The sequence below is a fragment of the Oryctolagus cuniculus genome, chromosome 11 (assembly GCF_051225735.1).
Source record: "Oryctolagus cuniculus isolate XC-2025 breed Fujian yellow rabbit chromosome 11, ASM5122573v1, whole genome shotgun sequence".
Lineage (NCBI taxonomy): Eukaryota > Metazoa > Chordata > Mammalia > Lagomorpha > Leporidae > Oryctolagus > Oryctolagus cuniculus.
Genome location: NC_142877.1, coordinates 119,553,914 through 119,578,386, shown reverse-complemented (window position 1 = coordinate 119,578,386; position 24,473 = coordinate 119,553,914). Strand labels below are relative to the sequence as shown.

Sequence of the window (24,473 nt, the reverse complement as noted above, 5' to 3'; positions counted from 1 at the left end):
AGGGCTGGATGTGGCCTGACCCTACCTGCCGTCACCACCACCCCACCCCGCTCCACCAGTGCCGGATGTGGCCTGACCCTGCCTGTTGTCACCGTCCCCACCCTGCTCCACCAGGGCTAGACGTGGCCTGACCCTACCTGCCGTCACCACCACCCCCCGCCTCCACCAGGGCTGGACGTGGCCTGACCCTGCCTGCCGTCACCGCCCCATCCCGCTCCACCAGGGCTGGACGTGGCCTGACCTTGCCTGCTGTCACCCACCCCCACTCCAGGGCTGGACGTGGCCTGACCCTGCCTGTTGTCACCCCCCCCACTCCAGGGCTGGACGTGGCCTGACCCTGCCTGCCGTCACCATCCCCGCCCTGCTTCACCAGGGCTGGACGTGGCCTGACCTTGCCTGCTGTCACCCCCCCCCCAGCCTCCACCAGGGCTGGACGTGGCCTGACCTTGCCTGCTGTCACCCCCCCCACTCCAGGGCTGGACGTGGCCTGACCCTGCCTGCCGTCACCGCCCCCCCCCACCAGGGCTGGACGTGGCCTGACCCTACCTGCCGTCACCGCCCCCCCCCACCAGGGCTGGACGTGGCCTGACCCTGCCTGTTGTCACCCCCCCCCACTCCAGGGCTGGACGTGGCCTGACCCTGCCTGCCGTCACCATCCCCGCCCTGCTTCACCAGGGCTGGACGTGGCCTGACCTTGCCTGCTGTCACCCCCCCCCAGCCTCCACCAGGGCTGGACGTGGCCTGACCTTGCCTGCTGTCACCCCCCCCAGCCTCCACCAGGGCTGGACGTGGCCTGACCTTGCCTGCTGTCACCCCCCCCACTCCAGGGCTGGACGTGGCCTGACCCTGCCTGCCGTCACCGCCCCCCCACCACCAGGGCTGGACGTGGCCTGACCCTGCCTGCCGTCACCGTCCACCCCTGCTCCACCAGGGCTGGATGTGGCCTGACCCTACCTGCCGTCACCACCACCCCACCCCGCTCCACCAGTGCCGGACGTGGCCTGACCCTGCCTGTTGTCACCGTCCCCACCCTGCTCCACCAGGGCTAGACGTGGCCTGACCCTACCTGCCGTCACCACCACCCCCCGCCTCCACCAGGGCTGGACGTGGCCTGACCCTGCCTGCCGTCACCGCCCCATCCCGCTCCACCAGGGCTGGACGTGGCCTGACCTTGCCTGCTGTCACCCACCCCCACTCCAGGGCTGGACGTGGCCTGACCCTGCCTGTTGTCACCCCCCCCACTCCAGGGCTGGACGTGGCCTGACCCTGCCTGCCGTCACCATCCCCGCCCTGCTTCACCAGGGCTGGACGTGGCCTGACCTTGCCTGCTGTCACCCCCCCCCCCAGCCTCCACCAGGGCTGGACGTGGCCTGACCTTGCCTGCTGTCACCCCCCCCAGCCTCCACCAGGGCTGGACGTGGCCTGACCTTGCCTGCTGTCACCCCCCCCACTCCAGGGCTGGACGTGGCCTGACCCTGCCTGCCGTCACCGCCCCCCCCCACCAGGGCTGGACGTGGCCTGACCCTACCTGCCGTCACCGCCCCCCCCACCAGGGCTGGACGTGGCCTGACCCTGCCTGTTGTCACCCCCCCCCCACTCCAGGGCTGGACGTGGCCTGACCCTGCCTGCCGTCACCATCCCCGCCCTGCTTCACCAGGGCTGGACGTGGCCTGACCTTGCCTGCTGTCACCCCCCCCCAGCCTCCACCAGGGCTGGACGTGGCCTGACCTTGCCTGCTGTCACCCCCCCCCACTCCAGGGCTGGACGTGGCCTGACCCTGCCTGCCGTCACCGCCCCCCCCCACCAGGGCTGGACGTGGCCTGACCCTGCCTGCCGTCACCGCCCCCCCCCACCAGGGCTGGACGTGGCCTGACCCTGCCTGCCGTCACGCCCCCCCCACCAGGGCTGGACGTGGCCTGACCCTACCTGCCGTCACCGCCCCCCCCCACCAGGGCTGGACGTGGCCTGACCCTGCCTGCCGTCACCACCACCCCCACCCCGCTCCAGCCTCCCCCACTGCTCCTCGACACACAGGTGCCCCCTCGCTTCAGAGCTTTGTTCTGGAACATTCTCCACATGCTCACTGTGCGGGTGTCAACTCCCAGAGGGGCTGCCCCCGACCTGACCGCATGGCCCTCGTCCAGCCCAACCGCGCTGTGCCACACAGCCCTGTGTACCCTCGCCCCTGTCGCTTCCACCACAGCCAGGCCACAGCGAGAGCCACAGCGGCGCACTGGAGACAGTGAACGTGCGCCCAACACGTGGGGCAGGCGAGGGAACGAGTGAGTGCTGTGCTTAGTGCACTGTGAGGACAGAATAACACGATCCGGCGAGCCCTGCGGCCTCCGGGCTGGGTGTCGCGACCTGGTCCCCGGTGCTGCCTCAGCGGGTTTCCCTCCAGGATGGCAGAGTCTGTAAGACACGATTCCGCTGAGGCTGCAAACCCTGCTCAGAGGGTCTCGGGTCTGGAGGAGGGGAGGATGCTGGCCCCCCCCGCACCCCCGGGGCACCCCCTCCAGGGAGCACGCCCTGGCTGCACCCCCTCAGTATCTCCGTGTCCTGTGCAGTATCTCCATGCCAGGCAGCCCCCCCCAGCTTAGCCACCGCCCGGGTGCCCAGGCCACAGCTGTGCGGGGGAACACGGTCCTGCCTTCCCCCGGCTGCTGCTCTGCCACGGGGCGGGGGGGCCATCTGCTCGGGGACCCTTTCTCCAGCCTGGCGGGGGGGTGGCATCAGAGGGCGGGGCCTTGGGTGAGAATGGCAGCCCCAGGCAGCAGATCCGCTCACTCCCCGATGCCAGGGCAGGGGTCTCCCATGACCTGTAAGAGCTGTGTTATCCCCATGCACACGGGGACGCCAAACCCCCGGAGCCACCTAGCAGGAGCCTGGACACACGCCGGCAGCCGTCGGACACACATCCCGTCTGCTCCTCTTTCTCTTCCTGCCAAGGGGCCCACGGCCGTGCAGGGGGCCAGCACCAAGGCCGACGCCGCAGCTCTCACTCCCCACACCCGCGTCTCCCTCTTAGCCACACAGAACATGCGTGTGTGGGCACCGTGCAGACACCACCTCGGCCAGCAGCCCAGGGACGGCAGACGGGCCGTCGGCAGCCATGGCCGCCACTCCCACCTCCTCCTCCCATGTCACACAACCCACGCACACACTCACGGTCTCGGGACCCTCCCCAGTCAGGACGTCACCCCTGCCACAGCCCCAGAACCTCTCTCGTCCCGGCCACCAACCCGGCAGTCACACAGCTGAGCGACACAGAGAAGTGGGAGCGCGGCAGGCACCAGGGCAGACCCAGAGCCAAGTGCACGGTTATCCCCTGCCGCCCGGGAGAGCACCACACGGAGTGACGGGGAGACCCTCCCGGGACCATCGACCCGGGACACACAGCCATGGGGCAGGATGGAGGGGGCCCGACACGGACACAGCTCCAGGCCAGGAGCACCACTCAGGACAAAGGAAGCGTGTGAGAGAACGCACGGTGCAGGGAGGGAGGAAGGGAAGCGTGTGTGTGCGTGTGTGTATATGCATGCGTGTGTGTGCTTATCGTGTGCTTGTGTGTGCATGTGTGTTTGTTGTGCACGTGTGTACATACGTGCACATGCATCATGTGCTTGTGTGTCATGTGTATGTGTGCGCATGTGTGTACATGCATACCGCATATCGCGTGTGCATTGCATGCATATGCATGCTTGTGTGTGCACATTTGTGTGCATGCATGACACGTGTGCATGCTTGTGTGTTCATGTGTGTACGTGCATGTGTGCACACTGGTGCGAGTGTGTGAACACATGCTTATCTTCACCCACAAACCCAAGAACGGTAATCCGAATCCACTGACGACAGCCCCCTGGGGTGTGGGCAGAGGGGTCCGCACATCTCCAGGTAGAAACCCTCTGTACCCTCACGGAGGGGGCCTTGTCTCAGAACCAGGAGCGCCCACCAAGGCCCAGTCGTCACGGGAGGTGACCCGACCCGTGCCTGCCCGCTCAGGCCGACCGTAAGTTCCCCAGGGACAGCGCGGGGTCTGCTCACGGCCACCGCATCCCCGCGCCCAGCGCGCAGGGGCACTTGGACACGGACGGATGGATGGCCAGCTTATCCACCCAAGGGTCAGCGAGGAGGGTGGGCGATGGGAGCCGCCCCTCCGGGGCACAGTCAGGGCTCACCTGGCCACGTGCTCAGCTCACCCCAAAGTCTGCGTGGCCACTGCCCTCCCGCCGGCGCCTCCGATACTGAGACAAAGGTGCCCGTGGAACAGGGAGAGGCAAGGCCAGCGGGGAGGGAGGCGGCCCCGTTCTGACCCATCCCCGTGGGCACGGACAGAGGCTCAGGACGCTCCGGAGGCTGGGGGTGAGCTGAGCCGGCCCCCTGCTCCTCCCTCGACACACACACTGGGGGCACAGCCCAGGGCCCAGGAACCCAACCTGGGGGGCGGGGCACTGCTGCTGGGGTCTGTGGTCAGGGCGCGGGGCTCACCCAACAGCCTCTGCAGCACCTGCCTGTCTGTCACACAGCCGACCAGGGGGAGTGTCCTGGGGTCTGTGGACCAGGGACGGGTGGGGAGTGTCCTGGGGTCTGTGGACCAGGGGCGGGGAGTGTCCTGGGGTCTGTGGACGGGGGGTGGGGAGTGTCCTGGGGTCTGTGGACCAGGGGCGGGGAGTGTCCTGGGGTCTGTGGACGGGGGGTGGGGAGTGTCCTGGGGTCTGTGGACCAGGGGCGGGGAGTGTCCTGGGGTCTGTGGACCAGGGGCGGGGAGTGTCCTGGGGTCTGTGGACGGGGGGTGGGGAGTGTCCTGGGGTCTGTGGACGGGGGGTGGGGAGTGTCCTGGGGTCTTGAACCAGGGCGGGGAGTGTCCTGGGGTCTTGGACCAGGGCGGGGAGTGTCCTGGGGTCTTGGACCAGGGCGGGGAGTGTCCTGGGGTCTGTGGACCAGGGTAGGGAGTATCCTGGGGTCTTGGACCAGGGCGGGGAGTGTCCTGGGGTCTTGGACCAGGGCGGGGAGTGTCCTGGGGTCTGTGGACCAGGGCAGGGGGGAGTGTCCTGGGGTCTGTGGACCAGGGCGGGGAGTATCCTGGGGTCTTGGACCAGGGCGGGGAGTGTCCGGGGTCTGTGGACCAGGGCGGGGAGTGTCCTGGGGTCTGTGGACCAGGGCGGGGAGTGTCCTGGGTCTGTGGATGGGGGTGGGGAGTGTCCGGGGTCTGTGGACCAGGGGGGAGTGTCCTGGGGTCTGTGGACCAGGGGGGAGTGTCCTGGGTCTGTGGACGGGGTGGGGTGGGGGGGAGTGTCCGGGGTCTGTGGCCGGGCGCGGGCTCACCCAGCAGCTTCTGCAGCACCTGCCCGTCGTACAGGTCCTCCTCCAGCTGCTTCACGATGATCCGCTCCTCCACCAGCACGTCGTTGATCCAGTCCAGGAGGACCTGGGGAGAGGCGGCGTCAGGGCCTCGCGCCACCCGCACCACGCGCCCCGGGGAGCCCTGGCGGGGGCGGGGGAGGTCATGCCGGCGCCTCTGGGCTGGCTCCCAGCTCCACAGGGAGTTCCTGCTGACAGTGCCGGGGGGGGGGGGCCGCGGCCCTGCCCCCCACTCCCATGGGAGCCACACAACACCCCCACCCCAGCCCCCCGCCTCAGCCTGGAGCATGAAGGCGTCAGAGTTTCAGAGGGAGAAGGAGAGACAGATCTTTCATCTGCTGGTTCATGGCTGAAACAGCCAGGCTGGGCCAGGTCAAAGCCAGGAGCCAGGAGCTCCCTCCACGTCTTCCACGTGGGTCCAGGGGCCCAAGATGTGGGCCATCCTTGGCTGCTTTTCCAGGCCCAGCAGAGAGCTGGATTGGAAGTGGAGCAGCTGGGACTGGAACCGATGCCCGTGTGGGATGCCGGCACCACAGGTGGCAGCTCTACCCGCTACGCCACAGCGCCGGCCCCTTCTCTGCGGCTTTGGGGCTGTTTTGTGCTGGTCACAAAAGCACCTTTGGAGAATCCGGGTGCCCCCGGAGCAGAACTCCGAGTGGCTGATGGCACTCACTTGTGCTGCACACAAGACGGACGGCCGCGCAGACCTGGCCGACAGCAGGGTGCCAGGATTCTCCTGCGCAAGCAAAGCTGATAAACTCCCTAACTGGTCGCGGCAACCTTTCGGAACCGGCAGCTACGGCCCCTCTGGGAGACAAGCCAAAGGGCACAGATCCCGAACGCGTCGCTCTCTGTCGCTCGCCAAACGCCTGCAGAGCGGCTCAGAGCTGAGCTGGCGGAGCGATGCTATTCCCGCTAATGGAGAAGCACTCCATCAGACACCAGCGCACCAAGACGGCAGGGCAAATCCCCCGGAGGGGCTCGGGGAGGCGGGGAGGCGGGGAGGCGGGGAGGCTGTGCCAGAGCCAGCGCCGCAAGGTCAAAGCCCAGAGCCGGCGCCGGGCTCGCCCTGACAATCCTGGGAGTCCCAGCTGAGCACGCGTCCGACCCGGCCACCTGCAGTCCCCTCCCCCCCCCGCCCTGTGCTCTCTTCCCAGGCCAGCGCGCGCCCTCCTCCCATCAAGTCCAGAGCCAGCGCTGACCCAGGAACCTCGGCAGCCAGCCCCCCCTCGGCGTGGGCTCCCGTGGGCGTCCCTCACCAAACCCTCCCCTCCCCGAGCCGGCTCCTGCTCTGGGAAGCAAACAGGACCCCTGCCCAGCCCCCGCTCCTGGACTCCCCTCCTCCCCCACTGCTGCCCCCTTCCCAGCACCGTCCTGTGCCGAACCGCCACCTCTCCCCGGGCCGGGCCCCACCGGGCACCCCGCCTCCTCATGGGTTTTCTCCCAACGCTGCAAACTCCCCTGGCCTCAGGGCTCTCACACACGCTGCTCCGGCCACCTGAGCACACCCCTGCCCTCACGGCCAGGACATCCTGGGCCTGTCCCGAGGGGCTCAGCTCCTATCACTGCCCCGCCCCCGCGCCCTGGCCAGGCGCCTCCCCCACCGCGGCTCTCACTGCACCGGATGCCTGGAACGGATCCCTGCAATGACCTCCCGAGGGCCGGGACCATGGGCATCTGGCCCGTGGCTGTCCCCGGCCCTCGGGGCTCGCTGCACGGCACGGCCACTCTGAGAACGCAATGCGTGCGTTTAATGAGCACCTGCTGTCGCCAAGCCCTGGGACCCAAGGAAACAGATAAGGGCTCCGCCTGGAGGCCCGCACAGCCTGATCAGACGTTAAACGACCAACAGCCACACACGCCCGGGCTGGGATCGGCCCACGGGAAAACTATGGCAGCAGAAGCTGACCCACACCTCAGCCAGGTGACCGCGGCCAGCCGTGAGGAAGGCAGCCCCGCCCCTCCGCCAGCTTCCTCCGAAACCCAGGGCCCCGATGGCATCCCAGGACGTCAGACCACGCCCCGTGAGCTGCCCAGCTCGGCCACCACGAGGGACGTCTGGAAACACGCAGGCTGGACACCACGTGGGTCCCCGGGGCGACCCTGGCGACGGGAAGGCAGCCAGGCTGGAGGAGCGGACACGCAGCAGCGTGATGCAGCCATGTGTGGACGTGGGTTCAGGGACTGGAGCCACCGCGACAGCTGGCGCTGGGGACAGGACGCATGGAGCAGGGCTGGAGCTCGCCACGTACACCAAACAGTCCCCAAAACCAGAAACTACAGGGCAGGGCAGGGTCCGGGGATACAGGGAGGAGGTGACGCGGGGCGAGTCGGGGGCCCCTGAGGGGACAGCAGCACCGGGAGTGACAGGGTAAGGAGGGAAGTGACGGTGCTCCCACCCAGGCGGGGGCCGCAGGCAAGCGGGAGGGGGAGGCTGGACACCGAGACGCGAGGGGCACCGCTGGGCAGACAGGTGCAGGGACCGGGAGAGGGGACAGGGGCGGGGGCAGCCCAAAGGACAGGAACGGGGACAGGCGCTGCAGGTGTCCCCGACTGGAGGAAGTGACCCCAGTCAGGGCTGCTGGGACAGAGGGGCCCAGGGGTCAGCGGACTGCAGGCGGGGGCAGCACCCAGGAGCTGGGAGAACAGCTGGCCGATGCCCACGGGGCGGACCCACCCTGTTACGCAGCAGCCAGTGACCATTTGGGGGACACGCCCATACCTCACCCCCTCCCACCTCCTCGGATGCCTTCACCAAACAGAGCTCCGGGGTTCGCCGTCTGGGCTGAGTGAAGACACAGTACCCGACCAACGCCCCACCGGGCACCTCCGAGCTGGGCTGCGGGGCCAAGGACACAGAGCAGGGACGACAGCGAGAGGGACCCGCGGCCCTGGGGCCCAGGGGGCTGGCACAGGAAAGGGGGGGCAGAAAGCAGAGTGCATGCAGGGAGCTGGGAGGGATGGCAGGAGCCCACCACTGCCCCCAAGGAGAGGCCCAGGGGCCCCTGGGGACTGGGTCTGGAGGTCAGACCCCGGGGAGCCGCGGGGGTGCAGTGAGAGGGCCTCAGGGCCGGGGTCGTCCACAGCTGCCGTGAGCTGGAGGGGCCCGTGTAGAACGCGCGTGGGTACCCCAGAAGCTGGGGGGGGGCGGGGGCGGAGCCCTGGCTGGGCCTGCAGCCGGGTTTCAGGTTGGAGACGCTGAGCAGGGCTCGCCCCAGCACGCGACCCGGCCAGAAAACAAGGTCAGAGGCAGCTGTGGTCTCGGCGGCCGAGCCGGCGGCCAGCTACACAGCGACGGCACCGTGCTCAGCCAGCACAGGCAGCCTGGGGTACGGAGCACAGGAGCCGGTACCAGCAGGTAAACCACAAACACACACACACACACGTGTATACACACATACATACACACATGTGTACACACCTACATACACACATGTACACATACACACACACACACAAATGCAGGATCGAGCGCCATGTTTGGACCCAGCTTCCCCAGGGGTCTGCTGTGTGGCCCTGAGCCACTCCTCAACCTCTCTGGAGTTCAGAGCCGTCCTTAGTGGCGCTGTGAGCCAGCGGCTCCAGTTCCCAGTGCGGTCCCAGCCCTCGGGCAGAGAGCAAGGCGGCAGGGCCCGCGCCGGCTGCCTCCCACTCCACGCCCGGCCCGCCACCTGCTGGCGAGCAGCAGCGCCCCCCCCACATCCATCACCACGCAGGGACAGGAGCTCCTCTGTGCACACGGAAACCCTAGCCCTCCCCCCCCAGGAGAGAAGTACAAAGGCGGAGGGCTCGCGCTTCCTGTGTCCGATCTCCCGCAAAGCCGCAGGAACCAACACAGCTCCGCACTGACAAGAAGCAGACACGGGGCCTGGGTGCCACAGAGCCGGAGCCAGAAATAGACTCGACCAGTCAGCCGGCAGCAAGAAGGGTGCCAAGGGGAGACTCAGCCTCTCTCTGAAGATTCATTTATTTATTGTATTTGAAAGACAGAACGACAGAGAGAGAGACAGAGATCTTCTCACTCCCCAGATGGCTGCAACAGCCGGGGCTGGGCCGGGAGCCAGGAGCTCCATCCGGGCCTCCCACGTGGGTGCAGGGGCCGCAGCACTTGAGCAGGGAGCTGCATCGGAACCAGAGCAGCCAGCGCTGGACCCCGCGCTCTGATGTGGGATGCGGGCGTCGCAGGCGGCACCACAGCGCCGGCTCTGGGACGGCAGCACAGCCACGCGCCCCACGGAAGCCAGGCTTTGCCACGGCGCTGGGCGTCCACGTATGGGCCACACGTCAGGCTTCCCCGGAGCGACGTCTGCTCAGCCCCTGGGCCCACTTCTGGTTGGGTCACTTGCTGGGCACTCTTAGCCGTGCGAGTGTGCTCCACGGGTCTGGACACGGAGAACCTCGGGGCGCGTTTCCCAGGCGTCCGCCCACCCGTGGGCGTCCCCTCGCTCTCGTGAGCGTATCTTTCGAAGCACACAAGTACTAACATTCTTCTGTAAATGCCTGTGCTGTGAGCGTCACATCCCGGAGGTCCTTGCCTAAGCCACGGCCCGAGGACTCACCCGGTCTCCTGGGCGCCCTCGGTCAGCCCTGCAGATCACAGAACGCGTTCCCTCCGTGGGCAAAGGGGAAGGGAGCCCCCGAGGTACCGAGCAGAGAAAGCGCCCGCCCGCTCCACCTGCGGGCCCAGGCATCTAGGAGCGCATCCCGGCAGACCGGGGCTGGTGGCGGCGTCCGCCAGGCAGGGCCCTGGGCACCAAGATGCAGGGAAACCCGGATTGTGCCCCAGGCGGGTGGTGAAGGCGTCACAGACGTGCTGGGGAGGGCGCAGGTGGGGAGGGTGCCCGCGAGAGGACACTGGAGGGCAGAGCGCCCTGGTCTTCCCACAGCCGCTGCAGACAGCAGGTCCCACCACACTGAGGTCTGCATCCCTCTCGCAGGAACCCAGCCCCATGTGAGACGCCACGGGGCCCTAGCACCTGCTGCTGCTCCCCCCAGGGACCCACACACAGGAGTCTGCCCAAACGCCACCTCCCTGACCACCCTGCCTAGAACAGGCAGGGTGGGACGGCCCTGCTTCCTGCTGTGGCTTTCGCCGAGGCACCTGTGGCCAGCAGAACGGCTGTCCCTGGCCACGTCCGTCTCCCAGCGGGCCGCCCCATCACGTGGGGGGGCTCTTTGCTTTGCGCAGTGCCCCACCCCCAGCAGCTAGAACGTGCACACGTCCAGGGAAGAGGTCCAAGCAAACCGCAGGATGGCCAAGAAACTTTCTGGAAAGTTCTCCCAGGCCGGGACGCTGTGGGTTCCAGGGGCTGCCTTGCCCCCAGCACAGTCCAGTCAGGAAACTCAGGGAGGCCACATCTCTGCTTTGTACAAACTCAGACTTGAAAGAAAACTGGAGCTGGCGTCGTGGTGCAGCAGGCGAAGCCACTGCCTGAGACGTCGGCCTCCCATGTGGGCACCGGTTCAAGTCCCGGCTGCTCCACTTCCAGTGCAGCTCCCTGCTAACGCCCTGGGAAAGCAGCCGAAAATGGCCCAAGTGTTTGAGCCCCTGCACCCACGTAGGAGACCCGGATGAAGCTCCTGGCTTTGGCCCAGCCCAGTCCTGGCCGTTGTGGCCATTTGAGAAGTGACCCAGCGGGTGGACGCTCTCTGTGTCTCTCCCTCTCTCTCTGTAACTCTGCCTTTCAAGTAAATAAACATATCATCAAAAAGAAAGTTAATGTTGAAGAGTTGAAGAGACTAGAATATCTTAGAAGGAAAAAAAATAAATAAACCAGCTCATTGGAGTCCCTGAGTCGGCTGCAGCCCAAACACAGCAGAGAGAGACAGCAATCAAGCTCCCTGCCCAGGCCACACGGCCGGCTCCCCCCAGCCCCCACAGCTGCACCCCGCCCCCAGCAGGTGCAGCTCATTCTGGGCCCCCAGACCACCCCGCCCGCGCCTTCCCGGGCCATCTGTCTCCACCTGTCGCTGCACTGGAGATGTTAAAGACGGCGGCCGGTCGTCACTCATAGAGACAGCCTCAGCCTCAACCCCGAGTGCCCGGCAGTGTCCGGGCCAATATTGATGGCGTCCTCGCGGCGCATCCATCACCGTGTTTTACGAGCCTCTCGCGGAATAAAACACTGACACTGCCCGTGCCCGTCAGGCCTGCAGTCTGTCTGCCCCCGAGCGATGGCAGCTGCAAACAGGACGAGGGCGCCTCTCCCGGGCGGGGGCAGGCGGGAGGAAGGAATTCAAAGCCCGGGGAAGAGTCTGGGCCAACACACAGGGGAGTGAGTCTGCGAGGGGGCCCCGCCCGGGAGGAGGGCGCGCCCTGCGGGGCTGAGCTGCCGTCCGGTGCTCTATTCCGGCAGCAGGCGCGGTGCCCCGGCGCCGGCTTCTCAGAGGCCGCCTGGGTGCCTGACGTAGCCACAGCTACCAGCGGGGCCATTACGGGTTTGTTACCAAGGACCCCGGAAGGGCCCAGGGCAAGGTGGGGAGGGGTCGAGCGTCCAGCCCTCCCTGGTGCCCCCAGCACCCCCTCACCTCCGCAGCCCTGGAGTGTGAGTCTCCATGCCGGTGAGGATGTCCCCGGCCCCGCCCCCTCCCCGTGGGGGCCGTGGGGAAGCGGGCGGTGGAAGTGGTCAGAAGTCAGCAAGGGCTCCCCTGCTGCTCCACAAACCCTCAGGGTTTCCAGAGCCTGGGCCGGCGGCCGGGGACCAGGACTCGGCACGGGCCTGGGCGGGCACGGCTCTCTCCGGCCTCCGCTCCGGAAAGCATAAGAACCGTGGCTCCTGCTTCACGGTCGTTAACAACACACATGGGGTCCCCCCGTGAGCCGGGAGCGGCCCCCCTCCCTGCCGGCCCAGCGGGAGGAGTTCAGCCCGCGTCTGGAAGGTTCGGGAAGAAACGCACGGCGGACGGCTTCGGGACGCTCCACTGAGACTCCAGGAGCCACCATCAGCCCCCGCCCCAAGCTAACAGGTGCTCCCCACAGGGCCTCGCTGTGTCCTCACAGCCCCCAGGGGAGCCGGGACCCGAACACAGAGCTGCCCCCAGCCCCAGAGCCCGCCTCACTGCTCAGCGGGTTCTGAGCCCCCACCACACGCTCAGTGCCAGGGACGTCACCAGGGACCCACCGGGAGCCGAGGGCAGCTGGGATTTCCTCAACAGCACCAGACCCGCGGTGCCACGTCCCAGGACTGGGAGGTGGGTCCTGAGGCACGGCTGTCCCCACCGTGTCCAGCAGGTCGAGAGGTCAGGCGGCCGGTGGCCCCTCCCCACCTGCCCGGCTCAGGCTGGTGCACTGTCCACACCGCCCCAAGGCACCTGCTTCTGAGCTGAGGACCGCGAGGGCCCCTGGGAGGTGGTCACTAGGAGGCAGCCGCAGGCTTCACCCAGCAGAAGCGTCCACCCCATCCGTGTCCACAGAGGACGGTTTGAACAGCGTCAGGAGCCACACGGGGAACGCGGACGGGGTTTCTCCCTGAGCCTCCCAGGCTGGCCCTCTGCACCTGCCCCTCACCCCTCCTCCAGGAACCCCCAGCTCCTGCCCACCAAGAAACAGGTGTGTAGGGGAACAGACTCCCCCCCCAGAATCTTTTAGGGAGGGGCAGCCACACGGTGGGCCATGTCCATTTCCTGTGGCTGCCGAAAGAAAGGACCACAAACCTCAGGGCTCCCAACGATGCCACAGATCTTCCCACGGTCAGGAAGGCCAGACAACCCCACTGGGACACTGGCAAGGCGTGGGGGCCCCTCTGGGGGCGAGCCCGCTCCGTCTCCTCCGCCAGCAGAGGCGCCCGCCTCCCCCTCCCCCTCCCGCCCCCCGCGTCTGCCTACCTCAGCGGCATCAGGGCTCCCTCGGCCCCCTCGGTGGTCCTGCCGGACCCACCTGGGTGATCCCTAATCGCTGCCATGGAAGATGGTACTCGCGGGCTCCAGGGGCTGCACCACGCCAGCTTCAGGGCCAGCACGTGACGTGGCCCAGACCGCCCAGGTCCCCAGCAAAGCTGGGCCCCACAGCTGACCCCTGAGGCTTTCCTGGGGAGCCGCGCCCCAGAGCAGACCAGGGAGGGACGGGCAGGTGCAGGACCAGGCTGGCGGCCACTGGGGATGGGAGCAGCAGTCGGGGGCTGGCGTGTGGCTCTATGGCCCAAACCACCGCCTGCAACACGGGCATCCCATAGGGGCACCGGTTCAAGTCCCGGCTGCTCCACTTCCAATCCAGCTCCCTGCGCTTGGTCCCACTCTGCCCCCCGCCCAGGACTTGGTCCGTCCTCCACTGCCTTCCCAGATACTTCAGCAGGGAGCGGGATCGACGTGGAGCAGCCGGGAATCGAACCACACGGGATGCCAGCACCGCAGGCAGCAGCTTGACCTGCTACGCCACAGCGCCAGCCCCTCCACCAACTTTTTAAAGTACCCTTGTATGTGTTCACACGTGTGTGTGTGTGTTCACACGTGTGTGTGTGTGTGCACTGGGTCTGTTTCACTGGGACCCCCGACGATTCTCATGCTTCCCTCCCTTACCCACCCAGCGTGAGAAACATTTTGGTGGCCAAGACGCAGAGCTAGTTTCCTCATGGAAATTCTGTTCAAGGGTCCGGCGCGGTGGGGTAGCGGGTAAAGCCACTGCCTGCAGCTCAGGCATCCCATAGGAGTGCCGGTTCGAGTCCCGGCTGCTCCGCTTCCCATCCAGCTCTCTGCTCTGGCCTGGGAGACCCGGGAGAAGCTCTGGCTCCCGGCTTCAGCCTGGCCCAGCCTGACTGTGGTGGCCATTTGGGGACTGAACCAGCCGAGGGAAGACCTCTCTCTCTCTGCCTCTCCTCCGTAAATAAAGAAATCTTTTTTTTTTTTTTTAAAGGAACTCGATTCTGTGTAAGATAACGAAGTGGGTGGTGAGGAGAAAATAACAAACCAAAAAGCCTCTTCGGAGAAGCGAGGAGGGGCCGACCGCCGGCTGACGCGCGCGTCCCTGTCGGGGCCCGGCCTCCAGCCCCAGCTCGGATTCCCACTTCCAGCTCTGCCCAGGGCACCCCCGGGGGCAGCAGGTGCGGGCGCCGTGTGGGAAGCCTGGACTGCGCTCCTGGCTCCCAGCTGCAGCCTGCCCCAGCCCCTGGCACCCTGGGGATTCAGGGAGTGAACCATACGGGGACGCGGTCTCTACCCATCCGTCAAGCAGACCAGTGATCTACGTTGTTGAGGTCAAGGTCACAGGGCTGCCACTCGCAGTGCTGCCATCCCATATGGACGCCAGTTCTGGCCCCGGCTGCTCCACTTCCAATCCAGCCCCCTGCTGATGACCTGGGGAAGCAGCTGCAGACGGCCGGCTGCGCAGTGTCGTGAGGGCCCGCCCCGGGGCTCACCGCACACCCCCACACCGTGTGGGCACAGCTGCAGAGAGGCATCTGAGAGGTGCTGGGCAGGGCTGGGCCCACACCAAGGCTCCCCATCAGCACTCAGCCCCTTTCCTGCACCAGGCCTGGCCCACAGGGCCCTGGACCCCCACAGACCCTACCTTGATCAGCTCCTTGAACCTGGGGTCTTCTCTGGACGTGGGGTCGATCATGGTGCGCTCCTCATTCTCCTCTGCAGGGACGAGAGAAGCAGGGGTGGCGTTTGCGGGGGTGTGGCAGGGACGCTGGGGGCGGCCGACCCCCCCCACCTTGCTAACAGGTGGATACGGAGAAGCAGAGAGCCTGGCTCGGGGGGCCGCCCTCATCGGTGTGGACGCCCCAGCTGTGCGGGGCTGCCACCGACCCTCGTCCCCGCTGCCCAGGGCACTCCCGCGTGACAGTCACCAGCAGCCCTGGGCGGACCGCAGCCTGGACACAGGTGACAAGATCTACTGTGGGGAGCAGGCGGCCGCCAGCTAGCAAGTCACGGGGCCTGGGCCCAGCGCCCGGCTCCAGCTCCCTGTAACGCACGCCCTGGGCGTCAGCGGTGCTGGCTCAGGCTCGGGCCCCTGCCACCCACGGGGGAGACCCAGAAGGAGTTCCTGGCTCCCTGGCTTCCGCCTGGCATTCGGGGAGTGAACCTGCGGATGGACGGAAGCTCTCGTGTGTGTGTGTGTGTGTGTGTGTGTGTGTGTGTGTGTCTGTCTCAGATAAATACAGACTTTGTAAACAAGAGCCCTGTGAAATATGACAGGGAAAGCAGAGGGGGCGTGGGCGGCAGGACCCTGGGGAGCCCGGGCAGCCCTGGGCCCCGGCGTGGTTGGCAGCTGCACTTGGGGTTCATCTCCTCCCCACAAGCTCCTGCTGGCCCAGGCCTGCCTGGGAACCCAGAGAGGGATGGGCCGGGGCCTCGCTCGGAGCCCGAGAGTCCACACTCGCTGAGCACGTCAACTGGACCCCAAAACACACTTGCAGGGACATGTGGGGGCTGCGTGGGGTCAAGCACGCGCCTCTGGCTCCAGGTCCTCTGATGCGCTGACCATGGGGGCCTCACTGCCTGCGGGAGGCTGCCCCTCCAGGGCCGGCTCTCTCTCGGGGACAGCCACGGCTCTCCCCCGAGGGCACACCTTTCTCCCTCGGCTCCCACCCCGCAAGCCACCATCCTCAGCCCTCCCCTCCCCCAGGAGCAGGTCCAGGCAGCTCAGGACAGCCCCTGGGCCCCACGGCCCCAGCAACACCACAGACCAGCTGGGCCTACACCCGCTGACCCTCCCCGCTCGGTCCTTCTTGCCAAAACCACGCTGAAGGCTTTGTCCACCCGCCCTTGGTCCACCTCGCCCGTGCCTCCTGCCGCGCACCGGCGCCACCCCACGCGGCCCCTCCACGAGCTGCGAGTCCCACGGCGTCGGCCCTCAGCCGTCGGCTCCCCCACACCTGCAGGCGGGCACGCGCTTTCTCCTGCGCGTGTTTCTGAACGTGACCGTGAGCTAAGAAGCCCGGCCGTCAATCGCCATCTGCCACGGGCACTACCCGGAGGCCTCTTGGAGGGAGGCCAGGGGACGCAGGGAGCCCACAGTACCTAGCTGGGTGTCCTCGGGGTGGACGTCCAGGGCGGCGGACATGGGCGAGTTGATGGCATTTTTTCCTTCTTCCTGCAGGTCACTCACTGTTGAGAAAAGGAGAGAGAGATCAGGGGAGGGCGGTGGGAGCAGAGACAGACGAGCTCCTGCTCTGGGCATTTAACAAACATTTCCTAAACAGCTCGGCGCCCGGCAAGGGTGCAGGGGAAATGCTGCAAACCGAAATTTTATTCCACAGTCTCGGTCCCAATTCCCAGCCCGTCGACTCTCACTGCTCCGTGGAATACATGACTTAGACACGGAAGCTTCCAGAAGCCTCCGGATCTACCCAAAGCTGCCACGGCAGACGGCTTAGATGACAGCAACGGAAACCGTGAAGGCAGGGCTGCCGCCCTCCCGGGGACCCGCGGCACTAAGACCCCTCCTGACACGTGGACGACCTGGAGCAGACCGGCCGGGGAGGACCCCGCCCAGTGCTGCCTGGGGGACCCCAGCCCCCTCTCGGCGCCCGTCTCCCCGCGTGGCATGAGTGGAGGATGGCAGGGCCCCCAGCGGGGCGGAGAGAACTGATGAAAGCCAGGTGCCCAGTCTGGCCCCAAGCACACGATGGGCTCGCGGGCCTGGGTTGTGGAGTTGGCTCTCTGGGGACGACCGGCCCCCCGCCGTCTGCCCCCCATCCGTCACAAGGACGCAGCAGCGGCCCCAGCACATCAGCAAAGGCGCGGACGCTCGGCTCCTGTGAAAGTGGAGCCCCGACCCTCGCGCGGTCAGAGCAGCGCCTGTCACAGCGCCCACGGACAGACGAAGGGCCAACGGGCGTGGCCCACCACCACCTCAAACCCTCTGCACCCAAAGAGCTCATCACCGAACCCCACGTTCCACAAAGCACTGGAAGTGAGCCAGGCGGGCACGACTAACCGGGAGGCGGGGCAGCAGGTGCCGGGGTGGGGACTGCGTTTCCGCCTGCAGGGTGCGTGGCTAGGAGAGGGCGGTGGCCGGGGCCCCGAGCTGGGAGAGGAAAAGCGGCCGAGACGGCAAATGGCTGGCGGGTGATGTGCACCTTACCACAGGGAGGGAAAGACAATGAAACACGGAGTCCCTCCCCGGCAGGGCAGTCTGGAGCCCACACTGCGGGGGGCCCCGAGTCGCCTGCGCACCCCGAGCCCTGGGCCAGCGAAGTTCAACACTGCGGCGGGGAGGCGGCGGCCAACCCGCACACAGGGAGCCGCTCTGCCCAGAGCCCTCAAAGCATTGCAAAGACCCCCACGGGGCGCCCAGGCGGGGGAAGCAGAGACCAAGTGTCCGAGGGTCACCGACTCGGGGCCGCAGTGCGTGTCTGGCAGCACGCAGCCCCTGAAGGCGGCCAAGCCGAGGACGCAACACGGACTTCCCAGAAGCCGTCACGCACACGGCAGCCCTGAGGCCGGGGGTCTGGGGGCTCCTGGGCCTCCTCTCCAGGGCCGGCTCTCACAGGGGAGCCGTGCAGACACCCAGGAAGAACAGACCCGGGTGCCCAGGCGGACTTCCTGGCACAGGCGAGCCAAGCAAGTGATTCCGGCCAGAAACCCCAGGGGGCCGATCCCGCGGCGGCTGCCACGCCACGTGGACATCCGGGTGCCTGGGCTGGAGCCCCAGCTCTGCCCCGGCTCCAGCTTCCTGGGGACAGGACCCTGGGAGGCAGCCGTGGCGGCTCCAGGTGCTGGGTCCCCGCCACACATGGGGCCTGGGTGCACTCCTGGCCCCCAGAGCTCACCCTGCACGCGACCCGCACGGGCACCTCTCATGTGGCCTACAGGACGTCTCCCAGGCGTCTGCCCATTTCACAGATGCAATCGGAGGCACCGCCCGGGACCCCACAGGCTGCCGGCGGCCGGACTGGGATCTGAACCCGGCAGCCTGGCTCCCCGTCCGTCTCTCCCTTCCCAAAACATAAATGATGTCTAAGGGTTTCAAAGAAAGCCCCAGAGCCGACCCCCTTAACCTGGCCATCGGACCCGCAGCCGTGCGGCCGGGGCGGGGCGGCCGAGCCCGCCCGGCTGCAGATCATGGAGGGGGCGGAGGAGAGAGCATTTTCAAAGCCTGCAAACTGGGTCACGTCAAAACAGAAATTTCCACACGGCCTTGAACATCAAAAATAACACCTAACGGGCCAGGTCCTGGGCGACCTCAATGAGGCCCTGTCGGGGCAGAGCCACACCGGGTGTCGCGGGACGCAGCCCCGGCACGGAGGCCCCGTGTCCCCAGGGCCCCCCGAGGACCTCAGCCCGCCAGTTCAGGGGCCTCTGTGACCCCCAGGGACGTTTGGTTTGAAAGCACCAGGGAGACGCTCAGCCTGGAGTCCCAGAGGACTGGGTGCCCGCGGGCGGGGGCGAGGGGGGCAGGGCTCGGCTCCGGGGTCACGGCAAAGGACAGCGGCCAGCTCGCGCCGCCCCAAGTGTCCGCCTCTGCCCACACCAGCCATGAGGGGAAGGGACCCGACGTCCGGCATTCCCGCTGTGTCACCGCTCACCGTGCAGCACCGGGGCTGGAGACGGGTGGGGAGCGGCAGAGGCAGGAGGGGCTGGGAGAGGAGAGAGGGAGGCCAGGGCGGTGTCCGGTGGGACGGCCCCCGTGCCACGGCGGGGTCCCTGCACACAGCCACTCCTCACTGCTACAGGCGACCACGGCGGCGTCCCTGCGCACGGCCGCTCCTCACTGCTACAGGCGACCACGGCGGGGTCCCTGCGCACGGCCACTCCTCACTGCTACAGGCGACCACGGCGGCGTCCCTGCGCACGGCCACTCCTCACTGCTACAGGCGACCACGGCGGCGTCCCTGCGCACGGCCGCTCCTCACTGCTACAGGCGACCACGGCGGCGTCCCTGCGCACGGCCGCTCCTCACTGCTACAGGCGACCACGGCGGGGTCCCTGCGCACGGCCGCTCCTCACTGCTACAGGCGACCACGGCGGCGTCCCTGCGCACGGCCGCTCCTCACTGCTACAGGCGACCACGGCGGCGTCCCTGCGCACGGCCGCTCCTCACTGCTACAGGCGACCACGGCGGCGTCCCTGCGCACGGCCGCTCCTCACTGCTACAGGCGACCACGGCGGGGTCCCTGCGCACGGCCACTCCTCACTGCTACAGGCGACCACGGCGGTGTCCCTGCGCACGGCCACTCCTCACTGCTATAGGTGACCACGGCCACGGCCAGAGAAGCTGGAAAGGCGGCTTTGTGAGGCCATGATCGCAATGCTGGGCGCAGACAGGGTCACCAGGCTGCGCCCAGCCCCCTGCTGACCCCTGACCTGGGCACCTGCCACGGGAAGGGCACCTTCCTTGCTGTCCATCCTCTCCGCCTCTGAGTCGGGATATCAGGAGTGGCAGGGCTGGTGGGACATGAAGCCCGTGGAGCTGTCGCCCCAGGACAGAACTCCACCCTCCCAGGGGCCTGCGCTTCCCGGTGCCCACACCTCCTCCAGGAAGCCCTCCCAGGTACATCCCTCTCACCCCCAGCTCAGTCTGCCTGCATCATGTCACACAGCCTTGTAGCTACCTCTCCACCAGTGCTAACTCCACCCCCGCACACAGTAGGTCTGTGAATATACCGGAGGCCCCAGAGCCAAGTATCAGACCCCAATTCGTCTATGGACAGGCTGCGCGATCTTGGCCAAGCTCCATCATCTCTCTGTGCCTCGGTTTTTCATCTATGAAATGGGCGTGCACACGGGAGAGATGACGAAGACGGAGCAGGACTCGAACCCGCAGCAAGCAGGAAGCCCTGGGTGACTGGCAGGTGTTGGAGTTGGGGTCGGGGGGACAGCCGGCTCCGCGCGGGTTGCCAGGGCTCAGCCTCGCTGTCACGCCACCCACAGACGGAGCGGGGTCTCAAAACAGAGACAAAAGCGCCCGCTCCCGCCCGGAATCGCAGTGGACGTGGGGCCCTGGCGTCCTCGATGACGTCCTCTCCGTGGGGCCCTGGCGTCCTCGACGGCGTCCTCTCCGTGGGGCCCTGGCGTCCCCGACGGCGTCCTCTCTGTGGGGCCCTGGCGTCCTCGATGGCGTCCTCTCCGTGGGGCCCTGGTGTCCTCGACGGCGTCCTCTCTGTGGGGCCCTGGCGTCCTCGATGGCGTCCTCTCTGTGGGGCCCTGGCGTCCCCGACGGCGTCCTCTCCGTGGGGCCCTGGCGTCCCCGACGGCGTCCTCTCCGTGGGGCCCTGGCGTCCCCGACGGCGTCCTCTCCGTGGGGCCTCGCCTGGTTCTCTGTGTCTGGGCGCCACTGAAAGGGGCTGCGGGTGGCTCTTCTCCTCCTTCCGCCGCGATCCGGACACCGCAGCCCGGAAAGGCGCAGGGAGCACAGGGCAGGTGGGGGCCAGGCCGGGGACCAGGGCGGACCCCGGCAGACGGGCACCGGCAGTTCGGGGCATGGGGTGGGTGGGGGCTCGGTTCCCAGGGTGGCGCCCACCCAGGCCACACCACACACATGCCCCGGCCACGTCCAGTTCCCACCGAGCCCACCCAGACAAGCCCTGGGGTCCTCGGGGCGGCCAGGGAAGGGATAAGGAAGAGGACCAGTGCCTGGGCTGGGAGGGAGGGGGGAGCCCCCAGGCACCCCCGTTAAGACCCCAGGCCCTCGGCGTCCCCGCCCTGGAGAGAACTTTCCATGAATTTCCCGGTTTCCCCGCACCCGGAGGCCAGCTGAGCGCGGAAGCTGCCATTTATCAGGATAATTAAATTCCCCGCCACGAAGGTCTTAACAGCGCGGCGCTAAAAATAAACCCGAGTGTACTTCAAGGAAGAGCGGCAGCCCGGCCGCGGGGTTCGAGTGAGGCCCAGACGAAGTCCTCGTCAGACTGGAGTGGCTGTCAGATCCGACGGCGGAGGCGGGAGGCACCTGTCACTCACTCGGCCGCCAGCCGGACGGAGGCGCGCGTCCTGCCCCCGGCGAGACGCACCCTGGAGACGGCAGTGACCCTCCCGACCTGGACGTGGGGCCCCAGCCGTGGGAATCAGGGGGCAGGGGGCTGCGCCATGCTGGAGAGACCACTGGAGCCAGAAGGCACCGCTCCTGGTGCCCCGGTCACGCCCACGTTCTGCTGGGCACGAGGTCCCGCCCCACCACTCAGACGCACGCGGGAGACCCCGGAGGGAAGGCAACAGCACCCTGACCCCCGGCGTCTGGTTCAGGGCCGTGAGCTCCGCCGCGGGAGCTGCCCGTGTGACACAGCCCCGTGGAAGAGCCTGGCATAGCCAGGCCCACGGGCAGCCGGCGAGGGCAGGAGGCACCGGGCCGCCTCGCCCCACTCCTCCGAGCACCGGGCACAGAGAAGGCGCTCACAAAACCCAGGCTCGGACACCGCGTGCCGTGGGGCGGAGCTCTTAGACAGCAGGTTTCGGAGCAGTGCAGCCGGCGACGGGCAGCTCCCAGTAACGTGGGGACGGGCTCCCCACGGACCCCGGATTCCACAGGTGCTCAAGTCCCCGTCTGTGAGACGCCATCCGCACCCCACCCCGTAACTCCACCCCTTCAAGCAAATAAATAACGTCTTGGTTTTTACTTTGTAAGATTTTATTTATTTATTTGAGAGGCAGAGTTACAGAGAGAGAGAGAGAGGGAGAGACAGAGAGAGAGGACTTCCAGCCACTGGTTCACTCCCCAGATGGCTGCAACGGCCGGAGCTGAGCTGATCCGAAGCCAGGAGCCAGGAGCTTCTTCCGGGTCTCCCACATGGGTGCAGGGGCCCGAGCACTTGGCCTGTCCTCTGCTGCTCTCCCAGGCCACAGCAGGGAGCTGGATTGGAAGCGGAGCTGTCGGGACTTGAACCTGCACCCATATGGGATGCCGGCACTGCAGACAGGAGCTCAACTGGCTACGCCACAGCGCCTGCCCCACATAAATAAAGTTTTTAAAAAACAAAAAAGGGGGCGGGCGCTGTGGCATAGGGGTAAAGCCGCCACCTGCGGCGCCAGCATCCCATATGGGTGCAGGTTCAAGTCCCGACAGCTCCGCTTCCAATCCAGCTCCCTGCTGTGGCCTGGGAGAGCAGTGGAGGATGGCCCAGGTGCTTGGGCCCTGCACCCACATGGGAGACCAGGAAGAAGCTCCTGGCTCCTGGCTTCAGATCAGCACAGCTCCGGCCATTGCGGCCAACAGGGGAGTGAACCAGCGGATAGAAGACCTCTCTCTCTCTCTCTCTCTCTCTCTCTCTGCCTTTCCTTCTCTCTCTGTGTTCTGACTTCAAATAAAAATAAGTAAATCTTTTTTAAAAAAAGATGTTGTGGTGCTTGCATGAGACTCACACCCGCCCCGTGTGCTTCTTGTCACCTGCCGGTGGCCGACCGCAGGGCGCGGGCCGGCCAGCAGAGGCAGGGACCTCTGCACCACGTGCAGTCACAGAAAAAGACACGTGAGGGCAGGCTTCCAGCACGAGGGCAGTGGTCCCCCCGCCCCCCGAGGACGGAGAGGGGGCCCCCGGGGCAGGCGGGCGGACAGCCACTACGGTGCCGCTTGGGACCCTGTGTTGGAGCCCCCGGCCAGCCCAACGCCAGGCACGCAGGGCAGGGGTCCAAGACGCTGGCCCCGGGACGGCCACCAGGGCCCCTTCCCACTGGCCCAGCCTCTCCCGGCTGCACCGAGCGCCCCACCCTGGCCGCTATGCTGTCCCCTGCAGCGCCCCCTCAGCCCTCCCTGGGGAGAACCAGCCCCGCCCACTACCATTCCCAGCCACAGATCCCAGTCCAAGTGGAGCAGGCTCCGCAGGCCAAAGCCGGGCAGTTAAGAGGCAGTGGACAGCACCAAGGCCATGCTTGTCCCCTCTGGCCTTGACCCTGGAGCTGCCCGTCAGCACCCCCCACACCTGGCGAGGATGGCACCGGGTCGGGAGAGCAGAGAGCAGAGCACAGAGCGAGTGGCCGCCTCCGTGCCGGATCCGGCCTTCCCCACCACCCGCCGCCCCCAGACCGCTTGGCAAATGCACCAGTGACCTCTGCTTCGTCCCCAAGCCCCTGAGTTGGGTTTTCTGTCACTGAAACTGAGGAGGGCGGAGCAATCTGGCGACACACAGGGTGAGCCACGCCAGTCCCCGGTGGGGGGTCCCGGGGGCTCTGCCAGCTCCAGGTGGCACCCAGAGACCCCAGGGGCGGCCCCTCCGCTCACGCACCGGCTGCAGCTGCCCCACGGCCACACACAACTCCCGAGGAGGCCAGTCTAGACAGCTGCCCCCTTCCCCAGACCTGCCAGAAACCCGTCCTCTGCACACCCACCCAGCCCAGGCAGCTGCAGACCCCACCCCACCCCAGCCCCGAGGCCGGAGGCGTGGCTGGGACCTGCTCCTGACCACAGCCTGGCAGCCCACATGGACCCGGCCCGGGACCAGCACTCAGCGAACACCTGTGCCACGAATGAGCGCGCGAACACAGCCGCACATACAGAAGCCAAACGGAGCTCGGCACAGAATCGGGGGGGGGGACCTCCCACTGACAGAGGAAAAGGGGGGCTCCCATCACGGCGGACACGAGCCTGCCTGGCGCAGGCCACTGAGACCCCAGTCACGACGAGGCACCCTGAGACCGCGGCAGGAGGGCCGCGCTCCGCAGTGAGGGGCTCACGGTGCCCGGGCCACTGAGCCAGCCCGGCGCTTCCCGCTGGGGACCAGCCGCACGCCCGGCCGGCACCAAAGTCCCATCAGCAGACGTGTGTGTGTGTGTGTGTGTGTGCATGTGCACGTGTGTGTACACACATACAGCACATGTGTGTGTGTGCCTGATGCTAGCAGCCAGCGAGACGCGGCTCACTCCCTCCGCCCACAGCCAGCCTCTCCCTCCCCTCTGTCCCCAGGTGATCAGAACAGGAGGCTCCCAGCGGCACCTGCAGGGTCAGGGCCGCGCTCGCCGCACAAAGCCGCCGTGGGCAGGCGGGAGCCGGCACCGCGGGGCCGCCGCTGCTCACACAAAGGCCGCCGAGCCGGTGGGGAGGACGGGCAGCGGCTCGGCCTTGCAGACAAAGCCACGCAGAGCAACCGCTCCACCCGACGCCTGCAGGGGCCCGGGGGCCATCCTCAGCGCAAGGCCGGGGCAGCGGAGCCTCGCTCTCCGCTTAGGCCTGGAGTCCCGCCTCCACCCCTCCTGGCCAGGCCCCCGCTCGGGGCCACAGAGTGCCAGGTCCTGTCCCTGTT

At 67.3% G+C, this 24,473-nt stretch overlaps 1 protein-coding gene across 3 annotated transcripts in view; it reads right to left on the bottom strand.

The window, feature by feature from the left end:
- The window catches only part of PARVB (parvin beta), an 83,168-nt gene that overhangs the window by 29,751 nt on the left and 28,944 nt on the right, over positions 1-24,473 (bottom strand). For all 3 annotated transcript variants that reach the window (XM_089307710.1, XM_089307712.1, XM_089307711.1), the window contains exons 2-4: positions 16,321-16,407; positions 14,864-14,934; positions 5,326-5,428 (exon numbers count right to left, since the gene is read on the bottom strand). In XM_089307710.1, the coding sequence (XP_089163836.1) occupies positions 5,326-5,428; positions 14,864-14,934; positions 16,321-16,407 (261 nt within the window). The remainder of the gene's footprint in view (positions 1-5,325; positions 5,429-14,863; positions 14,935-16,320; positions 16,408-24,473) is intronic.